At 32.3% G+C, this 25,164-nt stretch overlaps 4 protein-coding genes across 8 annotated transcripts; 3 read left to right on the top strand and 1 right to left on the bottom strand.

The window, feature by feature from the left end:
- The first annotated feature begins 983 nt into the window (after positions 1-983).
- On the top strand, positions 984-4,164 carry LOC126665528 (uncharacterized). Its single transcript, XM_050358352.1, has 3 exons — positions 984-1,538; positions 1,629-3,476; positions 3,685-4,164. Exons 2-3 carry the CDS (start codon positions 1,629-1,631, stop codon positions 4,162-4,164), a joined length of 2,328 nt encoding a protein of 775 aa, XP_050214309.1. The 5' UTR covers positions 984-1,538.
- Positions 4,165-5,464: 1,300 nt separating this feature from the next.
- Positions 5,465-12,201, top strand: LOC126684728 (cyclin-dependent kinase F-4). The gene is made up of 19 exons (XM_050379509.2): positions 5,465-5,657; positions 6,107-6,367; positions 6,441-6,492; positions 6,580-7,158; positions 7,242-7,320; positions 7,428-7,496; positions 7,576-7,665; positions 7,754-7,892; positions 8,723-8,825; positions 8,911-8,963; positions 9,065-9,131; positions 9,241-9,349; positions 9,617-9,682; positions 10,633-10,701; positions 10,790-10,853; positions 10,961-11,077; positions 11,343-11,374; positions 11,506-11,584; positions 11,736-12,201. The coding sequence occupies exons 4-19, from the start codon at positions 7,151-7,153 to the stop codon at positions 11,960-11,962; spliced, it is 1,371 nt and encodes a 456-aa protein (XP_050235466.1). The 5' UTR covers positions 5,465-5,657; positions 6,107-6,367; positions 6,441-6,492; positions 6,580-7,150; the 3' UTR covers positions 11,963-12,201.
- Positions 12,202-14,131: 1,930 nt separating this feature from the next.
- LOC126666348 (uncharacterized) lies at positions 14,132-14,680 on the bottom strand. The gene has a single exon (XM_050359375.2). The coding sequence runs from the start codon at positions 14,646-14,648 to the stop codon at positions 14,274-14,276; it is 375 nt and encodes a 124-aa protein (XP_050215332.1). The 5' UTR covers positions 14,649-14,680; the 3' UTR covers positions 14,132-14,273.
- A 5,139-nt stretch (positions 14,681-19,819) lies between these two features.
- LOC126666134 (cadmium-induced protein AS8) lies at positions 19,820-23,165 on the top strand. Of its 5 annotated transcripts, none has more exons than XM_056106163.1 (5): positions 19,820-19,930; positions 20,266-20,512; positions 20,745-20,999; positions 21,799-21,852; positions 22,788-23,165. In XM_056106163.1, exons 2-5 carry the CDS (start codon positions 20,272-20,274, stop codon positions 22,799-22,801), a joined length of 564 nt encoding a protein of 187 aa, XP_055962138.1. In that variant the 5' UTR covers positions 19,820-19,930; positions 20,266-20,271; the 3' UTR covers positions 22,802-23,165. The 5 variants fall into 5 exon arrangements, 4 of the variants coding, with proteins under 4 accessions (XP_055962138.1, XP_055962136.1, XP_050215048.1 ...); XR_008790929.1 differs by lacking the exon at positions 21,799-21,852 and adding an exon at positions 21,901-22,045 and having other exon boundaries at positions 19,880-19,985; XM_056106161.1 differs by having other exon boundaries at positions 19,880-19,985.
- Positions 23,166-25,164: the final 1,999 nt, after the last annotated feature.

Below are 25,164 nucleotides of genomic sequence, written 5' to 3'. Positions count from 1 at the left end.
GGGGGACCTTTTTCCATCCAGTTATTTTACTTCCACCTCTGGTTTATGTGGAAATCAAGAAACAAACTCATTTTCAACTATTAGACTACTTAAATCATAGAGGTTGTTTTTCTTAATATAGAAGCACATAAAAAAATTTCAAAATAGTCAAAATTTAAAGTTTGTTCCCAACTCAGCTACAAGAAGTAATTCAAATTATTTGAATTATCAATATTAAGTTGGAGGGAATGAAACTATAGTATCTTATGATGCAGCGGTTGGCTAAAAAGGAAAAAGTTTAGAGCTATAAAAGTTACTGCAAAAAAATCCTCAGCTTCAAGTTATATCCAAATTTTCAGCTGTTTTTCGTCATATTTGAGATCCAGAAATTCCAGAACTTTTAGCCCTCAGAAAAGCAATGAACTGGGCTAAATGTAATTATTGGAAATTTTTTTACTTTGAAGGTGACGTCCTCCAAAATTTTGCAACAATTAATTCAGGTAAATGTAATAACTTACTGTGGCAGGAAATTTGTGATGATATTTAGCGTCTTCGACAATCCTTCAATTCAACAACGTTTCAATCCATTCCTCGTTCTTTAAATAAGGAAGCGTATGACTGGGTTCAGCATTCAAAACATTCGATGACATTAGCTTTCCTTATAGTGCAGTCTTAATTCATATAGACTACTACTTTTGTATTTATTTTTCTTTATCCATAGATAAAAAAGTTAATAAATTTTAATGAAAGTAGAGGCGTGTAATTAAACCTGTTCATGGGCTTCGGTATCCGACCCGCCCGTCTAGACCCGTCCTCTTAGGGCCGGGTTTGGACACCAATTTTTAGTCCCAAGTCCGGCCCGAGCTCGAGCCCGAAAAACCCGATTTTTTAATAGGCGGACTCAGACTTTTAATATTGTAAAAAAAAACAAGGTAAGCCCGCCTAAACTCGGCCCGAACCCGTAAAAATAATATATTAGAGAAAACCACAAAAATATTACTATTTAAATAGGAAATAACCAAAATACATAGCAATCTAAAAAATAACATTGATACCAAAAAAAGGCAAAAGTTTACATATTATAACCAAACCAGTAAATAGAGGACATGTGTCAAGTTTGTAACAAACAAAATCCTTCCTCCGTGTGACACAAAACGCGTGACATTCTATAAGAGCAGACCAATTAATTTGCTCCACGTCAGCTTGCTATGTGAGCTAATCACCTACAACACAAAACACAGTAAATTAAAAGAGAGAAAATAGGCAAATTTTAAGTTTCCTTCTTCTACATCATCACCAGATTCTATAGATTCATTATTATACGATTTCCTTCATCTGAATTCAAAATTCTATAGTAAAACCATCTCTGAAACATCGCAGACACATTCTCATTGTTGAAGATTCATCTGAAGAACACAAGAAACATCATTAATACATTCTGTATTCAAATTCTTTGTTAAAAGCATCTGAGAAAAATCTTTGATACTTATAATTCCTCTTGTTGAAGATTCATCTGAAGAACACAGGAAACATCACAGATACATTGTCTACAGGAAGAGGTAAGCTTCTCTAATTTTATTTTTTTCATATAATTATCTGAAAATAATAATATAGTTACTAATAAAATCTGGATTTAAAATTGTATATAGATGGAATCTGTTCTAGTTATGATACAACACAGTGGAAAATGGGTAGAGGCAAATAGATATGAAGAATTTGAAGTTATTGGAGTCATGATTCCACAAGATTTAACATATTTGAATCTTGTGAATCTAATATCAGAAGAGCTGAGATTGAATTTAGTATATCAAAAAATTGAGATAAGGTATCAAGTCAAAACTGAGTATCCACCTCTAAAGATCATTGATGATTCAAGCTTCAAGTTCTACTTGGAAATCAAGAAAAAACAAACTGATTTCACTATGTATCCTCTTTGCATAATAGTGCATGATGATACACCACAGATACATTTACAGCAGCAAACTACAAGTAGCATTTCAACAGGTTCATATTCAGCCTGCAACAAGAATCTATATTCAAATGAGATAGATTGGGATACGTATCGGATACATTCCGAAAACAATCCTGATACATTATTTGAAAAGGAACAGTATAGCAAACTTCTTTTGAAAGACACCATTGAAACAATCAACAATATAGAAAAGGAAAAGGAAACAGAGGAGAGGGTTCAACAAACAATAAATGTGCCAATAGAAGATATAGAATTCAAAACAGGTCAGTCTTTCAAAGACAAATCAGTTTTACAAACATGTTTGCAATTTCATGCTATCAAACATCACTATCATCAAAGGGTTCTCAGATCATGTCCAAGAAGTATTTTGGTTAAATGTATCGATAGTGAATGTGATTGGTATCTGAAAGCATCAACTAATGGAGAAGCATGCCAATTCATCATTCGGAAACAAAATATGAACCACACATGTGCAATAGATACAAGATTCAGTATTCAAAGGCAAGCTTCCTCATCACACATTGCTAAATCGATCAAAATGAGGTATCTGAATGTCAAAACAACCTATACTCCAATAGACATAAAGAATGACATGGAAGCTTTAAAAGGAATCAAAATAAATTATATGCTAGCATGGAGAGCAAAAGAGAAAGCATTAGAAATGATAAGAGGAAACCCGGCTGATTCTTACAAATTGCTGCCTGCTTTTCTCTATAAACTTCTTACTACGAATCCCGGGTCTGCTGTAGACATTCAGGTGAGAGAAAACAACTCATTTTTGTATGCTTTTACTGCATTAAAAGCTTCTATTATAGGTTGGCAGCACTGTAAACCTATAATTGTTGTTGATGGGACGTTTTTAAAAGCGGCGTTTGGTGGAACACTACTTGTTGCAACATCACAAGATGCAGCCGGAAAACTATTCCCTCTTGCTTTTTGTGTAGTCGATTCAGAAAATGACTTATCATGGGAATATTTCATCACCCAACTCAGGGAAGCTTTTGGCACAAGAGAAGGTATCTGCATTGTATCTGACAGACATATCAGCATTGATTCAGCAGTCAAGAAAATTTATCCTGAAGCAACACATGGAATATGTATGTTTCACCTTTTAAATAACATCAAGACTCATTTCAAGAGGAATGCAAAGAAAATTAAAGATCCATTCTTTGCAGCAGCGAGAGCATATACAGAATCTGAATTTGATTATCACATGAAAGAGTTAGATAAGCTAGATGAAAGAATTAAGCCGTATCTTCAAGGTATCGGTTACAAAAGATGGTCAAGACATCATTCCTACACCAACAGATTCAAAACAATGACGTCTAACTTGGCTGAGTCATTAAATGCAGCAATACTACATGCAAGAGAGCTGCCTGTTACAACTCTCCTTATGCACCTACATGACCTCCAACAAGAGTATTCATATACGCATAGAAACATCGCTATGCAAACACGCACAACACTGACACCAGTTTATGAAAAAATACTTTCATATAATTATACAAATTCACTAAAGCTACAGGTATGAATTCCATCATCTCATTAACACCTTCATTTTTATCTGCAGTCTGAAAAATACATTTATATAGCATATCAGATACATACATTATACAGAACTGATACATAAAAATTTTATTTACATTATAGTCTTATTAATGTATCAGCCATGTATCTGTGTTGTATAATTTAGATATCTATCTTTATAGTTTTACTAATATGCACTTTTTCAGGTAAAACCCTCTACAAATGAACTGATCACAGTGAAGGATAATGGAAGGAAACATACAGTTGACATGAAAGAGAGAACATGCACATGCAACAAGTTTGAAATTGATGAAATACCTTGCCAACATGCTTTAGCAATTCTAAATGAAATGCACCAAGAGCCTTATAAGTATTGTTCAAAATACTATACAACAGCCAGTATGCTAGCAACATACAGTGAAACTGTATTTCCAATTGAAAAGGAAGATGAGTGGAAGATACCACAAGAAGTAAAGGACATGATCGTCTTTCCACCACAACATATGACAAGAACCGGAAGACCAAAAAAGAGAAGATACAAGAGTGTTACGGAAAAATCAAAGAATGCCAATTGTGGAAAGTGCGGACAAGCTGGTCACAATAAGAAAACATGTAGAAACATGCCAAAAGCTAGTCACAAGAAGAAAACATGCAGAAACATAATAAATACAACTCTACAACTATAACGGTCCTCAACAGCTAACACAAAATCCCAGTTCTGCAAGCAAATACATAATAAATACATTATGAACACAAGAAAATACCTAAAAAATACATAATAAACACATTGCAGATACCTAAACACAATTAAAAACATAAAACATATAACATCACAAAAACAACAGATCAGAATCCAAAAAACCATAACACATAACACCAAATTACAATTGCACAAACGAATACAAAATAAACACATTTCTAATACATAATGAAGACTAATATTTAAACAAAATCTATTTTGAAAACATATAGATTGGATTGCAGATACCTTAACTATACATAATAGACTCAAAAGTAATAATAAAAAAAACCTAACAACCTAAAACATCAACAATAAACAGATAAAAAAAATTAAAATCCAAAATACCACACAAAATTACCTGAACTAAACGAGAAGGTTCCTCAATAGTTATTGTTCCTTTTTTATTCTTCATATCTGCAGCACCAACATCGACATTCAAACGCCTTTTCTTGCCAGTTTCCTTTTCACCTATTTTATCCTTTTTTTTCACATTACCAACAGCCTCAGTCTGTAGTAAACCAGAATCACCACCATCAGCAACTAATTCTCCTTTTTTCACCAACTTCCGCTTCATTTTTGTGAGAATTTCAGGAACTTTTGAAATGGGTTTCGGAGAAGATCTAGTAGCAACCATTATCGGTATTTATAGACAAACGACTGAGAATCAACTGCTTAAACTAACCGGCAGTAATGGAGTAGTGGGGAGATGGAAAACAAACAGAAGATCGTGTGAGAAAAGAAAGCAAGAAGAATTTTAAAAAGAAAGGAAATCAGAGAGAGGAAATAAGAAAATAACCGTTAGTCACATGCAATTTCCTTTTAGGTGTGTATACACGTGGCAGCCAGGGGATGAGTTGGTAGAATAAGAAATAAATTGGACACCTAAGCTAGTTAATGTAAACATCAATTGTCAGAGCTGAAAAGTTTATAATGTGTGGGCATTTTGGTTATTTTTTACCGCATTCTTAATTAATGCGTAATTTTCTCAATATATTAGGGCCGAGTTTGGATAGTATATTTAAAGCCCGAACCGCGCTTGAGCGGGCTTGGTATTGTCTTTAAAAAAGTCAAGCCCGTCCAAATCCGCTCAAGCCCGACCCATGAGCAGTTCTACGTATAATAAATTAGACAAATCTTTTTGGGTAAATAAAGTAAAATGTAAGAGTTGAGGGGTGTGATGACACATTTCTGTACCACCAAATTGGGGTATAAAATTAGGCATTTTCTTGGTAAGCACGAGAGGATGGTATTTATTTATTAGTTGAAGAAAAGGAGGCGGTGGGTGCTTTTTGTTTGCTTTCAAAAAAAAATTAGGTCTCGTTCTTCTCTCTCGTTCTGAATCAACAATAATTCGAAATAATAATTATTAATTAACTAGAGAAGCTCTGGATCGTATTTCCGTCATACGCGACGGTTCATATGCCGGTTGGCTTTCAGGTAATTACGTTTCTCTTTTAATCTAATTTTGTAATCGATTTGATTTTCCTGAATAATCCGATGAATCTGAATTAGAATTTCTGTTTTAGCTCGTAAATCAGAGATATTTAATTGACGATTTCCCCTTTTTTTGAATTATTTGTTTAGAGTTAATGATAACTTATTTTGATAATTACAATTTGAATGATGTGGTTGTATTTGTGATATCAGATCTGATTTGTTTTCTTTTTTTTTTTAGTCATTTATGAGGTTTTTCTAATTTGATTGTGTTGCTAAATATGCAATCTAATTCTCTGAAACGAAATCTCGCATCTGGATATATTGGTTGCTGTTATTCTGGCTGACAATGTCACCTGTGTTTGAATCCGACTTTTCGTTTTGGTTTTTGCTTGCCTAACTCATGTTTTTAATGTTAGATTTATCAAGTTTTATTTGCAATTTACTTGTAGGTTGTGCCGGACTTGGTTCTGAACAGCTTTGTTTTCTCTTATAAGATATGGAGAGAGTTTGCTTCTGGTCAAAGTGCGTCCAGTATCGAGTTTTTTCATTCCAAGAAGTGCTCGATTGGAGGTTTCTCGTCCTTGGAGACTTTCTCTTGGTGTCCTTTGTTAATTGCACTTAGTTGTCCGTTTCTCATTGATGATCAGAACAGGAGGCGTGATGCAAATCTTTTCTGAGATAGGTGTTGGATCCTTAGTGCACTTGTTCAAGTAAGCAAGTTACCCATTTCCTTATGAACAAGATTCACCCTAGGATTCTCTTAACGACTTATGTTGTTTATAGTGCATCGCTGATACAACATCCCGGTGAAGTTTTTGTGAACACGTCTTCCGGGGTATGTCATAGGAAGTAGTGTTTTCCCTCATTCAATTTATTTATACTTCTGTATGACTTGCCTTTAATCTTGTGTTTTTTTTTTTAGGGTTGAAGTCTGTGAGGAATCAATTGAAAGCTGCTTAGTTAGTTAATTATAGATAAGCTGTTACTTTCAATATCGGCAGGCTACAGTCCTTTGCTGTCATTTTGTTGTTACTGCTGATGGGTTCTGGTTTAGAGTGTCAACATATCAGTTCACCAAACAATCTCTATATAGCATAAATGAGGTAGTTTTAATTGTGTTTTTGAACCCTTGGGTGACTGTCTTAAGCTTACGGATCCTTCCTGTCATCTATAACAACCAGTATGGTTGGTTCCCACATCCTTGTTAGTCGTCAAATATGTTTTTCAGACCATGTTCTTTCCTGCCTTCCATGTTTTCATACTATTTTGAAATGTTGGGTCTAGCAATGAATAAGCCTGTGGAGTCCATCTTTCAGAATCACTCTGGTTTTGTTCTCTCAATTACCTTCACAGAAAATTAACTGGAGAGAGCTGGACGAAGGCACTCTTTAATAATTTTACTAGGGTTCACCTACCATAGATGTCATATAGTATTTTTGGGTCTTTTACATTTCGTGAATAAAGAGCAAGCTTCTTTGTGTACGAGAAGAAGAATGGAGAGGTTAGTTGGATCTGTTTCTTAGTAGTGTTGTGATCATTGTAGTTATTGTTGATTCATCTAACCTCTTGTAACACCCCGTGTAGGTATAAGTTAATCAAGGAAGTTGGTGATGGTACGTTTGGGAGCGTCTGGCGAGGAATTCATAAGCAGTCCGGTGAAGTTGTAAGTTGCCTTTTATTTGTAGTTGCTACAGTTTGAATGGTAATAATGCTTCAAATAACCAACAGTTTTTTTTTGTTCTTAATGAAATCTTTATTAAAAATGAACAGGTTGCAATTAAAAAGATGAAGAAAAAGTATTACTCATGGGAAGAGTGTGTGAATTTGAGAGAAGTCAAGGTAATATTAACTACATATCTCTTAGTTCAAGAGCCCCATTGTATAAGTCATAGTAAGATTTTTTTACCCTCTTTGGCAGTCATTACGGAGAATGAATCATCCCAATATTGTGAAACTCAAGGAAGTCATACGAGAAAATGACATACTGTATTTTGTCTTCGAGTACATGGTAACTTTTCCTTCTTCATTTATAATTCCTGTATTTAAATGTTAGATTTTGTATTTTCTCAACAGTTTATGCTATTCTTATGTTTTAGGAATGCAACCTCTATCAACTTATTAAAGACAAAGAAAAAAAATTCCCTGAAGCTGAAGTCAGGAATTGGTGTTTTCAAGTATTTCAAGGTCTTGCTTACATGCACCAGCGAGGATATTTCCATCGTGACCTGAAGCCAGGTACTTTATTGTCCTGATTAAACTTGTTGGGCAATGAATACATTTGGTTATTTTTGTGACCAGAGAGGTTTCTACTTTTGAAACCATTTAATTGTGGAGTTCCGTCTCTTTTTGTTGTTTTGGCCCCTTTTTAGTCTTCTATGTTCAATCAGTTTAGCAGATTTGTTTCTTTTGTTTCAATAGCTGCTCTTTATCATAGAGAACACCATCGGAGATGCTTGAGGTAATAGTTGTTAGAATTGTATGATTTATTCGATTCCGTTCACTTTGGAAATTTGGCATCAATATGGTGTCATGGAAGAATTGAAAGATTTGACAGTGGATGCCGGAACAAGTGGCTAATTGGAAGAATCAATATCGATTGTTGGCTTACTCTATAAAATCATGAAATTGGGTGGTAGAAGTCATTTAATTTTCAAAACAAAATAAGGAACATATCAGTCCGCATCACTTTAGTAACCTTCAGCAGACTTTAAGTAGTTTTTTTGAGAAGAGAAATCTTGAAAAGCCAAACTAAAGCTAGTTTGGACTTTAATTCCTTCCGCTCAATGATTGAGATTACTATTTGTTTTAAGAACCCATTAGCATATAGTTTAGGTTATAGGCAAAATGCTATGACCCACCACACACCAAGGATTATGTGATATAAAATGTCCTCTTTCGATGAACTTGATAGGATGTTTGGTGTAATTTAATATTTTAGTATTGTTGATATTTTTTTACTTTAATGTCTGTTATTCTTATTAATATTAGAAATTGAGTTTCTATCCATAAAATGAGGATTGCAATTCTCGATGCAATAACTATGATTATATACTTCTTTTTTGCAGAGAACTTGTTAGTTTCAAAAGATGTAATCAAAATTGCTGATTTTGGTCTTGCTCGAGAAATCAACTCTCAACCACCATACACGGAGTATGTTTCGACGCGATGGTATGTTGTTCATTCTTTCTGTGGGATCTGTGTGACTTTTAGGTATGACTCAGTACTTACCTCCCTGTTCTTATTGAAATGCCAGGTATAGGGCCCCCGAGGTGCTTCTTCAATCATACCTATATAGTTCTAAAGTTGGTCAGTATTGAATATCTGACATGAGTAACTCTAACTTTATAATTGAAACAAGTTTACATATAAGCTGATGAATAACTCCTTGTGCATATTTCTACATACAGATATGTGGGCAATGGGTGCTATTATGGCAGAGTTAATTTCTCTTCGTCCTCTTTTTCCTGGTGCAAGGTACAGATCTGAATCCTGGTTTATACTTGCTTTGCTAATAATTATAGTGACAACTATTTACTAAAAGAGGGTGCTGGTGTTTGAATAATTATTTATTTATTGCCTGCAGTGAAGTAGATGAGATCTACAAAATATGCAACATAATAGGGAGTCCGACAGAGGAATCATGGGCGGATGGACTTAATCTTGCAAAGGCTATTAAATATCAATTTCCACAGGTGTGTATTTTTTTCCACCATTTTCTCAGTATCATTTTTTTATTTCCGTGCCATGTGCTGAAGAATTCCTTTATTTAGGAGAGTGCCTGTTTCTTATTTTTGTTAGTAAAACTGTAAAAGTAGGTATTATTCATGTATGATTGTTATTGCATACTTCTTTTGGCTTCTAGCTCTTTTTAGGTATAATCAGAGACGGTAATTATACATGTAATTTGCTGTCTGTTATGCTTAACTTGAGGATGGACTTTTGTTTTTTTTTTCAATCAGTTTGGCGGTGTCCATCTTTCTGCTATCATACCTTCAGCAAGTGAGGATGCTTTGAACCTTATCAAGGTTAGTTTCAGCTCCATGGTTATCTGTTATTGTCTATATATAGTTAACAGATGGGCCTGTGGTTTAAAAAGAACATGCTTAAGCATCTTTAGCGCTAAGAGGTGGCGATTTTAGGCACAACAAGACAAAGCACACACTTAGATTTTCCCACTTTTTAATCTACAACTGTTTTTTCCTTTTTCTTTTATTCTTCCAAAAACTTCAATAATAATCTGGAACTTGAATATTAAATTATACGTTAGGAAGATCCTTTACATGCCAAATGACAATAAAGTTTCTATAAGTGAGAAGTCCATGTTGCCTTAGATCAGATAGTTTGTATAAGTGAAACGGCTTCTTGGCAGGTTCTTTGTTTCCTAGGGATGCTCCAGTTGGAAAAGTGGACTAGATTATATTGTAGATATAGGGGGAGAGGTAGAAGAGGAGATTAATTCAATATGCCTTGAACATCTTGTCTTTTCTGAAAGTGGCTCAAAATTGTGTGAAATGGAAGAAAATAAATCCATATTGGCAACCCAATTAATTTGGGATTAAGTATTAGTTGAGCTGGCATGAGTTCTATTACTCCCTCTTAATGGACTGCAGTGCAGAATTCTACACCCCTGCCTCTTGGTTCTTGACCTGTGGCCCTCACAATTCTCTCGTTTCCTGAAAGCATCACGTGCTATAATTGCAATATATAATTTTCTTTCCAAATGAGGTTGAAACCTGTTCCATGTCATTTATTGATTCTACGATGATCTTTGTGATGAGTTGATTTGTTCAATGTGCCAGTACGATAGGGATTATTTGTCATGTTATTGTTTTTGTGTTTGGAAATTTGCCGCTGGAATTTAACAGCTGGATGTTATATTACATTTATTGTTCTTTTTTTGATGGTAGAGGACACTATATTATTAGTTCTCTTCCCTTTTCTTTTCTGAATCATTGCTTTTCTTTTGGACATATAGTTGCTTTGTTCTTGGGATCCATGCAAGAGGCCTAATGCTGGCGAGGCGCTTCAGCATCCTTTCTTCCAGGTAGCAAATGGAATTGTATGTGTAATAAATTACTGCATATTATCATTATTAGTGACCTGATCTTCAGCATATACGTATAACGTGGCAGAGTTGCTTCTATATTCCACCAACTCTTCGTTCCAGAGTACCTGTTTCTAGAACCCCTCCATCTGGTTTGTTATACCTTCTTTTGATCTTTAGAAGAGAAAATGAGTTCTGCTTTTCTAGCATGTTCATTTACATTCAGAATTATAATAGCTGATTTGTTTAATGCTCACAGCTGGAGTAAAGGGGACCTTGGAGCAGCAATATGCTAGGAGGCCTTCGGGGTCATTGACTAATTCAAAAGTGACTTGCAGCTTTACTTCTACAAAGTTAAATGCTCCCTTGACCTCAGGTTTGTTTAATGCAGCTGTTATTCAATTACTTCTGAATGTAGTCAGTTTGAGTTGTGTTTATTAAATTGTATTGTGTAAGGCAAAATGATGTACTTTGATGCATTTGTAGTTCTATTTAGCAAATGATGCAATCACAACGCTATGATATTTTCAGATGGTTCATTTTGTATTTGTACAAGTGCATGCATATTAAAAGTTAAATTTGATATGCAAGGTTGTTTGCAATGGATAGTGTTAATTTTGATGTTATGTTTGTTGCTGTAGGTGTGCAGCGTAAACTGGACATGGTCAATCAGGTAATGTTCCTGCTATGGGTATTGAACTTCATTTGTCGTTTTTCTTGTACGAGGATAGAAACTGGAAGTGGTATGCTATTTTCATTTTAATGTATAATTGATTTTTCATTATTTGTTTTTTTTTAATGAAGGATGCAAGCAAGAATGATAAATCATATAAGAGTGCTACCAAACAACAGAAATATCGACCACCCGGAAGGAAGAGCCCGCGTAAGTTTATTCTGTTAGACGTGACTGTATATTTTTATCAGTTTTTCTTAAACCTTTCTATTTCTTTTTACGTTTCTATTTTATATTTTACTTCTGATGATAATCTACCAATGTAAGTTTGAAAACTAACATGGAAGTTATTGCTACTCAGCTGCCACTAATATCATAAACAAGGGTAGATCTGGGCGTGGGGTGTCTGATGCAGCTGATAAGTTCTCGAGCATGACGATTGGTTCTCAAAGGCAGAGTGGGTTGCAGGCGAGGCCGCTCCCTATGAAAGCCGGTGTGCAGTGGCCTGCTGAATCTGGGGCCATGTTTCTCAGACCAAATCATCAATTCCAGCCTGGCAGAACTTGTACAAGGAAAGTTGCAGGATGACTTTAAGGTGCTGTTTAAGCATATGCTGACATAGTGTTGGTATAAATGTTTTGAGTGGAGGTGTCGGTAGTATAATGCGTTTGAAGGTCGTTTTGTTGGTGTGGTGTGTTCTATTCAAAGTGTGTTTTTATTTTAGCATATTTACATGGGCTACTGTTTTATTGGTATCGGCTTTTCTTAATAATTAAACAAGGTGTTTTTGCCTTTTGGATAATGAATAAATGCTTTTGTTTTTTAAATTTTGGAATTTTTGAGCTCCTGTTTGTGGTGGAATTGTTTGGTTTTTTTTCTTTAAATAAAATTTAATGGTAGCCATTACAGTGAAGAGAGAAGCTATGGCTGCTGCCGAGCCTTTGATGTTCAAAGGATCAGAGCGCCTGGCAAACTGAAACTAGACATAATTGTAACATGTAAATAAGTAACGTTGATGAACTTTTTCAACAGTATCTGTATATATTTATGAGGTTTTAAAAAAAAAATTATAGAAAAAATGCTGAGAAATGACCATAATGTTTATCCTATATTCCAAGTAAATCAACAAGCAAAGTAGCTTTTTAGATCTTTTTGGATAAAGGACCAATTTACTGCCTTAATTTAGCGCAGAATATTAAAAATGTCTTTCTCAATAAATATGGTCAAAAAAACTTACACCTTTGCATTTTCAAATATTCTCACCCCTCTATTCTTGTTTGCTAATGCGTGAAAAACACGAACTACTTTTAATATTATTTTAAGAGTAAAATATCAGTTTGGCTCCTTCAATTTGATATTGAATATCAAAAACATGAAACTCAATTATTTGCACAAGCATTTTTCTTTCAAATGGAATCAACTCCACCATAAAATTAATCTCATAGGACTTTCATGAAGCATTTCATAGGCATTTTTTTCTCATCCAATGTTAATTTTCTAGGCTCCATTGCATTTTCGGTATACTATTGGCAGAATCTATTTTCAGGTTTTTATATTTATTATCTTTTATTTAGTTTGTTTCTGTTTTATTTTATTTTTAGTTAGTTCTTATACTTCTATATTTGTCCCTATTCTATGTAAATTTATTATTTACAGTGTTTGTTTATTTAGTCAAATTAAGGACAAACCATTACGAAATTTGATTGCAGAAGGATGAAATAAATAATTTTTTTAAAGAATTAAATAAATAAAAAATAAAAATAAAAATACAGAGATCTAAAGATAGATTTCGCCTTTCATCAATTTTAAACACCATGCAGCGACGGAACTTTTTTCTATTAAGTTTCAAGAATGAGTTAAAAAGTAGAAGGGGATTAAATGAAAACAGAACTGGAAGCATCAAAGTTCTTAAATATCGTATAACATTTATTAAATGATTAATTACTATTGTGAACAGAAAAGTTGGCCAAAGCATGATATTAATTAAAAATCTCAAGAAACATAACAGTTTTAAATAATTGAGCTTAATTTGTCAAAGGGAAAAGATGCAAATATGTCCCTAATGTTTATAGCAAGGTCTATATATGCTCTTAATCTCTCAAAATGTCCAAAAACGTCCTTAATGTCTCTAAAGAGGGACACTTAAGCCCTTAGACTAAGAACATCAACAATGGGAGATGATCAAAGCTCAGTAATCGGTTGGTGAGGATTTCTCATTGTAGAGTGCTCAATACCAATTTAGCGGTTGGTCTACCAACTGTTCAATAGTGGGATTGGTTGTCACTTTTTTTAATAAATTTTAAATATATGAAATGGAAGAACATTCATTGAGTGCAACGGTAATGTTGCTGTTTATTACCGTTGCATTCTTTTATAATTTCTTTATAAATATCAAATGTGTTTCAATTCTATTTAGTCAAATTTTTACTTACATCTAAATTCTTTGTTTTTTCATGAATTACATCTAAATTCTTGGTTGCATTATTCTCTCAATAAAAGTAGTGTTTTAAAACTCGGACCGGACAAGCCGGTTCAACCAGTTTGACCGGGAATCGGAGACCAGTTCGGTCTAATTGTCCTCTAAGCCCGGAAATGCGGTTCAACCGCTTTAAACCGGATAAAACCGTGAAAACTGGACGACCACTAAACCGGTTAACCCGGAAAATTTAAAAATATAATACCTTACATAGCAGCATATTTTATCGACTGCCATGATAATTTATTTTGATATAAAAATATATTTTTTTTGACTTGAAATAAAAATGAAAATATTAATACCATTACAATATGAATTAAAATTTCTATCAAATTGAAACATAAGATAAAAGTGTATACCTCTTTAACTCTAACCCTCAATAAAAAGTATAGTTCCATGGAAAATTAGGTAAACAAAAAAAACTCAATTTACATTATTACCAACAAGAACACATTTGGACTGAAAAAATGAGAATAAAGATGATGGCTCTATATATCCACTAACCGCAGCCGGACGTTTCCATCCTCCGAGAACCGGAGTTTCAATATTTTTATCATTCATCCATGCTATAGGGAACTTGAAGTCGTCGGTCTCATTTGAGTGTCGTAATGGAGATAAAATAAGTGGTGATAAAAGAGGAATCGGATCGAAAGAAGAAGAAGAAGAAGAATTATTGAGCTCTAGGGATGATGGAGCTTTTTTTTGTAATCTTGTTGGGGGTTTTCCCATTTTTGGATTTGCCTTAGCAATAACTTCTGCACTAATTTTCAATATTACATTGCCTTCATTTGCCTCCATACTTGGGTTGCCTATATATGTAAGTATTTAAGATGATTTTCAAATATTTAACTTGAAAAATGATTTACAACTATACTAGTCATATATGTAAAATTTCACATTCAACATCTCAATATATAATAAAATAATTTGTCGTAGAAATACCAAATAAAGGGATTGGCTATGAATAGGCTATTAATTAATTAATAGTAATTTGGTAAAAATTGACCTCTAGAAAGTCAAAACCTCAAGTATATCACTTATTCTTTTTCCTTTCTAGAAAACAACGATCTTTTACCTGTCAACTAATTTTATTCTTTGATAAACCGAAATTAGTAGGCAAAATTTTAGAAATATTTTCTCCTGATAAGTTTAGATAATCCACCATTTTTATTTGTATTACTTATTACAAATAGTTGTTTGATTATGATTGGTAGCTGCCTATAAAGGAAAGAAGAACTTTCTCTTTTTATTGGATAATCAATTGTGACTTCCGACCAATATTTTAAAACCCGAACCGTTAATAGATCCGGTGTGACTATTGGTTCACGGTTCAACCACTGGTTAAATTGTTTAAAGAAAAATAGATATAAATTTAGACATGTTTTATTAATTAAAAATTTACTGACCATGGGTCTTTTTTTTTTTTAAATCTAAATGGCTTTTTACAGAGAAAATTAGGGAAAATAATCTATTTTCTAAAATAATAGTAAATTATACCTCAACAAAGAAAAGATAGAAAAAATACCTCATCTTTTTAATATTTTTACTCTAAAGTCCTTTTTTATTATAAGAATGCTTATTTTTAATTATTGTTTACTGTAAGTATTTTAATTTTACTCTAACACGTGTATCTTTTTTTTTTCTCTCTTTTTCTCTCTTTTTCTTCTTCTTCTTCTTCTTCTTCTTCTTCTTCTTCATTTCTTTCTTCTTCTTCTTCTTCATTTTTCTTTCACGCCGCCGCTGTTCCTTCAACGATCTGTTATTATCCTGCCGTTGCTTCGCCTTCACTCCGCCGTCGATTCGCCGTTCTTTCATATTTTAGCGATTTTTTTCTTAACTCGTGTTGATAATTACGATTTAATTTAACTCTCAGATCTAAAAAAATTGTTCTTGAATTTTTTTAGTTTAAGATCTGAAAATCTGCATTAAAAATAATTTTATGATGAAAAAACAATTTTTTGCAGAAAAACGGTTTTCTGCAGAAACCAGCGTTTGATTATCATATCGTTATCATATCATTATCATAACACTGCAGCAAAAACGATTGTTTATCAAGAAAAGTGCTTGATTATCATTTCGGTATCATTAACGTCAGCATATCTGTATCATTAACGTTATCATATCAATATCATAAAATTATACGGTTATGATAATAATATGATAAAGTTATGATAATAGTATGGTAATTATGATATAGTTTTGATAAAGTACGTCATGATAATGTTATGATAATATTTTTTAATACTGCTATGATAAATTATATTGTGATAATATTCTGATAATAATATGATAAGTTTATGATAAAAAGTTACGATATAGTTATGATAAAGTACGTCATGATAATATTATGATATAGTTATGATAATAGTATGATATAGTTATGATAAAAGATAAATAACGCTATGATAATAATATGATAAATTTGATGATAATAATATGATACCGTCTGATAATATGGTAAGGTATAATAAAATATTATGATATAGTTATGATAAAGTATGTTATGATGATGTTATGATAATATACTATTATGATAAAGTATGTTATGATGATGTTATGATAATATACTATTATGATAAAGTAGGTCATGATAAGGTTATGATAATATACTGTTATCATAAAGTACGTCATGATAATGTTATGATAATATATTGTTATGATAAAGTACGTCAAGATAATATTATGATAACAATATGATAATCAAATATTATTTTCCATATATTTTTATTTTATTTTCTGCAGTGTTATGATTACGACATGATAATGTAGTGTTAATGATATGATAAACCGCAGAAATTGTTTTTTTTTTTGTAGAAAATTATTTTTTCATATGAAATTCGTTTTTTTCTACAAATTTTTAGATCTGAAAACTGAAAAATTGTAAGATCGATATTTTTTAAGTATGCAAGTTAAAATAAACCATAAAAGTTATAGAATCGATAATTTAAATCTCAAATAATAGTGGAACGACGGTAATACGACGACGGAGCGATGGCAGAAATGATGGCGGAGGCGATGGCAAGATGATGGCGGAGAAATAATGAAGAAGGAGAGAATAAAAATGGAGAAAAAAGAATGATAGAAAAAATAGGGGAGGGAGGGAGGGAGAGAGAGAGAGACTGAGTTAGTTATGTGAGTGTAAAATTCATAATATTTTAATATGAAGAGTATAAAAAAAGTTAGACAAAAATTCAAAGGTATTTATAATATTTTTTTCACATTGAAATAGTATTTTTTATTATTTTCTTATTTTAAATATACACCTAATAAGTCCCTTTACATATATATTCTTTTTAGTGAAGTTTTTATTTATTTTATACGCTGTACATAATAAATACTCTTTTTTCAAAAAATAAGCAGTCATTTTTATGTTTGTTTCTCATATCTCTGCTATATTAATTTGTCTTATTTACAATAGGGTTAATTACATATAAAATCATGACTTTTGCACTAAGTTTCAAAAATAACATTACCTTTAAAACATGTCAATTATAGACACCACTTTTTATTTTTTTTTTCAATTTCGTCATGAGCATATTTTTTGGTGAAATTTTGCTGACTTGGACAGCCGATGGGCCTGCCACGTGTCATGCCACGTCAGCAAAAATGCTACTAAAAATTACCGATGTTATTTTTGAAAAAAAATGAAAGGTGGTGTCTATAATTGACACGTTTCAAAAATTATGTTATTTTTGAAATTTGACGCAAAGGTCATAATTTTATATGTAATTAACCCTTTATAATATTAACATTTTCACTTTTTAAACAGATAAAATTCTAAAAAGGGTGGACAACAAAGTGACCAACTCTAAATTACATTATTCTTTTAATATATTCTTTTAAAATCATTATCTTTATTTATTAAGTTCACCTAAATTTTTCATTAATAAACAAAAAAATATGGGAATTATTTTCCAAATACATGTTCTTGCCAAAGTATTTATATCATTTTAACCCATCTTTTTCTCTTATCCAAGACTATCTAATTCGTCAATTTATTTACCAAAATACCCACTATATAAAAAAAGCTTATCTTATTTTAGATTAAACTTTTACATATCCATCTTTTTTTCTCTTTTTTCTCTCTCTTTTTTCTCAAAATTCTCTCTTTTTTCTTCTTTTTTTTTCATTTGATTTTCAGTTTATCTCCTCCGATTATTTTTCCGTTCGTCTTTTCCGTTCGTCTTTCCGGTCGCGCTTCCGTTCGTCTACTTCCGATGGATTTCTCGTCGTTTTCAATCGTTTTTCCGTTCGTCTTTTCCGTTCGCGCTAGTCCGTTCATCTCTTCCGTTCGCGCTATAGATTTCTCAACTCGTTTTTAGATTTGTGTAATTTTTTAGGTTTTTTGTAATTATTTAAATATTTTGTAAATAAAATTATTGTAAATCTATAATTTTTTATTTATAAAGTTGTTCTATTATTCATATAATTATTTATTTTTTCTTCTCTTATTCATAAATTTGTTTATTGCTACTGATTTTGTAAAAAATAAATTGATTTATGATGCATTTATAGTAATTTTATAATATCTTTACGTTTTAGTGTATTTTTGGTGTATTTATAGTGTATTTCTGCCGTTAGTATATTTATGGTGCATTTACAGTATTTATGGTGTATTTGCAGTGTTTATGGTGTATTTGCAGCGTTTTATGGTATAAACCACAAAACACACTAAAAAATGCCATAAATACACTACTTATACATTACTTATACACTATATAAACACCATAAAAACACTATATATACACTGCTGTTACACTATAAAAAATAAAATAAAAAATTCCAGAAAAAAAATCTATAAAAAATAAAAAATTAACACTATGTATACACTATATATACACTAATTTTACACTATATAAAAAACTGTCGGTCGGTTCGGTCGACCGAACCAAAAAAACCGAAAACAAAAATTGAAAACCGAAAAAGGTATTTTATGAAATTACAAAAAAAGTATTTTTCGTAAATAATAAAAGTCAGAAAAGAAAAGTCAAAACTCACAATGTAAAGTTATAAATAAAATGTCTAAACATGTATTTTGAGAAATTACCACAAAAATATGAGCACGTCATTATTGTATTAATTTACCTATTGATAAGCATGATAACTCAATTTAAGCATTATTTATTAATTATTAGTAAGATGATTAATTTAATTTACAAATATGATAATTGTTTAAATAAATTATCTTGAATAGTGTTTATTATGTGTTTATTAATTGCATTACTAGAAAGTAATTTTTTCTTTTAATTTCTTTGAATATATTAATTTGAATTATTTATTTATTTTAAGTAATAAACTATCAAACGTATTTGCAGATTTTGCATTAATTTTTAAAACACCTCTCATTTTATTTATGTTTTTTGCATTTTAAAAAAAATATTTTTTGTTCTTCTGACTATTTTTTGAGGAGATATTTTGTAGTAGAATAAAAAAATTAGATGTGTCTTGTTTAAAGAGATAATTTATATCTAATTTAAATTTAAATGTATATTAATTTTCTTACTCTAATTGCCATATTTAGTTATTTTGTCAAAAATAAATATATTAAATTAATTGTCATTTCTTTTAAATTGTACACATGCTACATATCCACATGTTACATTTCTTTTAAATTTAAATGTATATTAACTACATACTGCCGCACTTCTCCGGCGGACGTCCGCCGCTGCTGCGGACGCGATCCAGAGTTGTTCGGATTGCGTCCGCAACAAAAAAAATTCAAAAAATTCAAAAAATCCACAAAATCATTAAAAAATTTGTAAAAATTAAAAACGATTACTAACCGGTTGTTATTGTCCACTTTTCCAGTTAGAATCCGACATTTGAGCTTGATATAGTGATTGTTGTTCTTCAGGTTTGAATAGAGTTGAGAGAGTTTGAATTTTAGTTTTTTTAGATAAAGGATAGAAATTTAATATTTAGGGCGGTATGTAGTTAAATTCGGGCGGTTTTTAGCAGTCCACTCTTGTTATCTTTCTCTTTCGCTCTCTCACAACTTCACCCGGCAAAGGATAATTATCACATGGAAAAATGGATGGATGCTAATTTTTGTTGTTTTCCATTTCCAAAATTAACTACTGGTATTTAATCATCCTCCATTCTTATTTTCATTCATCAATTCACACTAACACTATGGTAAAATTTACATTTTGTTCACTCTACTTAATGCCTGTAAATTGTTTGGGAAAAAAATGCCCAATTCAGCTTCTTTTTATTTTCCTCTATATAGTAATAAGAAAAGGTAATTTTAATTGCAATTGATGTATATTTATCAGAAAATTTTAATTTTTAAAAGGGCTGATTTTATATGTTGTGTTTAGTTTTTTATAATTAGCAGAATGCTGTGTCTAGCGCTTATACTGTTTGAGTTACGGTTCGCTGGTCTTTATGTTGTGTTTTTTGTTTTGAATGTTAGGTTGAAATGATCATAAAAGGGTTATTCAGGAGGTACGAGAGATGGAATCCTGTACATCCTACTCTAGGAGCCTTTTGGGGCATGGGACTAGGCTTTGGCTGTGGCGTCGGATGGGGCCCTGGCTTCGGTCCTGAGGTCATTGGTTACGTTGGTGCTGGCTGCGGTGTTGGATTTAGTGTCGGCATAACTTTTGCTGGTTTTGGCATTGGTCTTCCTGCTAATTACATCTTTCAACTTCCTTATAGTGGTACCTTCATGTCTTATTTCTTGTTATTATCAGTTGGAGTAAATCTTTGGTTTTATTGGCTGTGACTAGTGTTAGTTGAAGATAATAATTTGTTGCATCCTATTTGACGTTTTCGGTATATAAGTTTGTTTTTTGTTTGTTTCAAATGCATTTAAGTTTCTGCGTAGATTGGTGTTTTACATTTTTACAGGTTCAGATCTTATTAGTGTGATTAATGTGTTCTTTTGTCCAGCTATTGTGGCAACATCGAATCAGGCATTACCATTTTTCCGATCCAGTCCTCTTCTCAACGGAAAAGATGTTACGGGGAATGGGTTGAATGATGTTTCTCCTGGCATGTCTTTCTTTCCAAGAGAAACCAGCAGAAGATTTTCAAGTTCTAATCAAAAAGCTTTGTTGGACATGCAGAGGACGTTTTCCGTTCATGCCAAGTCATTTTCTAAAGATTTAGAAACATTTTGTAGCCAATTCTTCCACCCGCGCAAAGGTACAATAACAATGCTGCTTGCATCTTAATTAATGTCTGCAATTCCAATATTTTGTCACAAGTATAAGAATTTTGCTGCTAGCTAAAGTCGTTGAGTCTGCTACTAGCATTTTGTGGATACTCCGTTTCCTCGTTGTTAGCAAAGTTGCACTTTCATCCTTCTAGTAGGTAAGCATTACGTTTTAGGTGATAGTGCCCAAAACTTTCTGCAAATTTAGATGCCAGCATCCTAGAGCTTATAAAACGTGGCATGTTTTTCTTTTAACTGTCAGGTGAACACGATCATGGGCATGTAAGCATCAATCCAGCTTACTAATAATTTTTGATGTTAGATTCATCAGTAGACAAGTAGACTTGCAATCTATTCCTTTACAATGTGACCAAGACAATGCAATGCCTATAACTTTGCTTGGTATATGATATAAAACGATATATAGCTCCCGCTCCCGCTTCAGCTGAATCTTTATATTCTCTGGTATGTAGGCACGCAGTAAAACTAGGATGTTTGTGAACTGTATGTCTAACATCAATCAAAAGCCGCCATTGAGATTAAAGTACATTTTGTTTGTTGATAAGGATTAAACCATTCACTTTTAATAGAGACATGGCAGGAAAAACAAAAACCTGCAATTTCTTTTGGATTTCATCCCCATTAGGCCTTCCTTGTCTTCCACAACCCAGTTCTCTGATTAATTCATCTTGGCTATCCCATGCTTTATGTGATCGAGCTGTGCCATAAGCAGAGACCTTATGTCGATTTTCCTCAAAGAAAAACCAAATGCCCTTTTAAGCTTTTCAGGTCAATACTTTATCAGTGGTTGGTGCATCAGAGTCCACAATGGAAGTGATCAAGGTATAAGAATCAATTATCTGATAGCTTAAATTCAATTTGTTCTTTCAGGATCGAAAAATAAGCCAGGTGGTTGGTCAGTTGATTAGAAGGTTGGAACACTGTTAGAATGTAGAATTTATTTGATTGTCTTGTTCCCCACATCAACATCATTAGTAAGGAAGAAAGCTCAGTATGAAACTAGATACTAGAATAGGTTCGTAACTTCTTTTCTTTACTCTTACCCCAAACAGTTGAATTTTATCCTCTAACTTTAGATCTTATGTTTGCTCCTTATGAGTGCTGAAATGTCTTCTACTTATCCTTGATCTGAAGAAGTTGCTAATGCATGCTTAACTTGAGGTACTTAAAGATGTTCTGGTCACCTGCACATGTCCTTATAGCACCGCAACACAAAACCTGAAACGAGAAATGCCAAAATAGAAAATGGCGAAGCCATATTTTTTACAATAATGGTTTATATAAATATAACGTTCAGAGTTTCAAAATCGTTTTCAAAAATGGAAAGTGAGACTCGAGAAGTTCTTATTCAACATAGGCACAATATTTCCAAAACATTGAGAGCACGTCTAAGTCTGAGTCTGACACTTGAACAAGTTCAAATGGCAGGTCTCAATCTTATTTCTACATATTCAGTGGTTTAGCTTCATAGCTCAACTTCTTTAGTTAAGAAGAAACGGAATTTCCTTTTCGCCAAGGAAGGCCTAGCCTAATGACTAGGCCTCTTCAAGTGCACCTGAGGTTGTGGGTTCAAACCCCGTCCGTCTACGCAGCCTGTTGTTTTAGTTAATTGAGCGAGTGTGCTATACTTTAATAGTGATTCTTTTAGTTAGCATATCACACTTGTTCTATCTTTCTGTAAAACATTTGGTTTTGCTTTTCTTATGTGATCAGTGAATGTACGGGACGGGATATAACATATATGCCTTCCTCTGCAGGTCCAAGAGATTGATGTCGAAAGTTTACGCTGTGCAAATTACAAAGTTTGAGCACCTCACGGAATTAGCATTATGATACAATCAGTTAACACCTTCAGAAGATGTAGTTTTTGTCATAGAGATCCATGCACACATTTAGACACAATCTAAGATCGGAAATAGATGGATGATTTGTAAAGCAGAAGTTCAAAATCTAACTTTGAATTGGACTGACAAACTTTGGAGTAGTGTTAGACAACAGTCTCTTTAAAATGAAACTAGTTCCTGGTCTTTTCATCCATGAAGCACCTTGCAGATTATAATGCATGTCATTATGGTGGTTGGATTGTGTACTCAGTTCAAATTCGAATAAAATTTATAAGGTTACATAATTTTTTAGATAGAATTGAGTAAGTCGTTTGGTTCATTTCTTTACTTCAGTTTGATTTATATTAAAATTTAACTGAAATTTTTGGGTTGTTTCATTGATTATAATAAGAAAAAGTTCAAAATGTATAACGAATTAGGCCAAATGCCTCAAAAAGGTTAAATTTTTCATGAAAGTTTTATAAAAGTTCAATTTTTTTGATTTTATGCAATTCGTCCTAAAACACAGAATTTCGTTTCAATTAATTATATGCAACCCTCAAAAGACACGATTTTGCATGTGGCGTTGATGTGGTGTGCCACACATGTGCTACCATGGCAAACACTAGATTAAAAGTCAAATAAATTCTTAAATTTTTAAAGAACTTTAAATTTTATACTTATAAATTTATTTAGCACATTTCATCATCTTCTTCATTTAAATATCAATAATTAAATAATATTTAAAATTAAAATATTTATTACAAATCAAAACTCAATTAGACCAATTGAAACCGAATTAAACACTTTGAAACCGGATTAAATCAATCAAACTAATTAAAAATATCAAAAAAAATCGGCAATTTTTTTTTTTGGAAAATGGAGGAGCTGCTCTCATCTTCCGAGGAGGAGCAGTTGCTCCAAAAAAAGGAGCAAGAGCTCTTTAGATGAGGAGCAGATATGTTTCTCAAATGAAAATTTAAATTTTTTTGGAAAATATCTTTTAGGCTATTTTTGGTATTTCCCTATAAATAGTACATCTTTTTCACTATTTTTTTCAAGCAAGATTTCAAGAGAAAATGTAATACCCCGTACTTTTCCGACTAGTTTTGATGAACTTTCTGATGTTGTTGTGTTTGTTTTTTTGGTTCTTAAGTCTCGAGTGACTTGTTTTCTTAATGATTTTTCTTAGAATCGTGGTTTGATCCGTGTGACCTTCAATGTGTCATTTTGGCTTTTTTTTGTGTGCCTCAGGCCTAGGGGACCAACCTTAGGCCTTAGAATCAAGTGGAGCAGAGTCCGGGGGGAAAGCACGACGATTCCGAGGAGAAGTCTTGGTGGTACGTCGTGCCAATGTGTGGTGCGACGCGCGCGCGACGCACCGCTGTGTGATCCAGTCTATTAAATAGACCCCTAACTCAATGTACTCCGCCTCCATTTAATTTCGTAACCCTAAAACGACTTTATACACTGAAAATAAATATTTTTTTCATTCTCTCAAGCTCGGGTGTGATTCCTAACAGTAAGAACGTGATTTATTATTCCTTTCGTGAGATCTAACTAAATTATGCATTCATGTTCTTCGTTAGTGGCTTGGCGAACCATTTCATTTATGTTCAAACCTATTTACCTTGGTTCAATACATCATTTACCTATTCATATATTATTTTTGGATGATGGTTTGACTCTTTTTTAATTTGTTGATCCGTTGTTATGCAAGATTTTATTAAAATGCTAGATCTAGGGTTTCCGCTTGTTGAATCCATATTATTACTATGCCATATTGTTTTTACTAATTGGTATGATTATGGTGATATTTTATATGTGTTTAATCCAATGTAAATAGATTCGATAACGTTTATGCATGTAATCGATTTGTTCTATTCGTTTGTTGCGTAGAAATACGATATTTGCGATCTATGATTGTTAGATCCATAAGAAGTTTTAATAATGGGTTGGTTACTGATTTGTTTTTCATATGTTAATGATATCGTTGATTATAATTTGATATTACTTGATTTGATATTGTTATGTATGTTTAATCTAATTCTAGGGTTTTATCATAATCGATTCAAATGATAATCTTGGCATGTGTTTAAATCTGAAACGTTTGGATATATTATGTTCATATATGATACTGATGTATATTGTTTTGATTTGATGTTTCATATTTAGAATCAATGCTAAAAGTTGGGATTTGTTTAGGTTTGTTAAAATGCAAAACTAGCGATTTTTTATGTCAAATTGTGACAAAACCCATTTATGATCTTTTAATATGGTTTAGGATCTGATATGAATTCATGTAATATAT

The sequence above is a fragment of the Mercurialis annua genome, linkage group LG1-X (genome assembly GCF_937616625.2).
Source record: "Mercurialis annua linkage group LG1-X, ddMerAnnu1.2, whole genome shotgun sequence".
NCBI lineage: Eukaryota > Viridiplantae > Streptophyta > Magnoliopsida > Malpighiales > Euphorbiaceae > Mercurialis > Mercurialis annua.
Note: the sequence above shows the minus strand (reverse complement) of the source record. Positions and strands in the feature narration are given on the sequence as shown.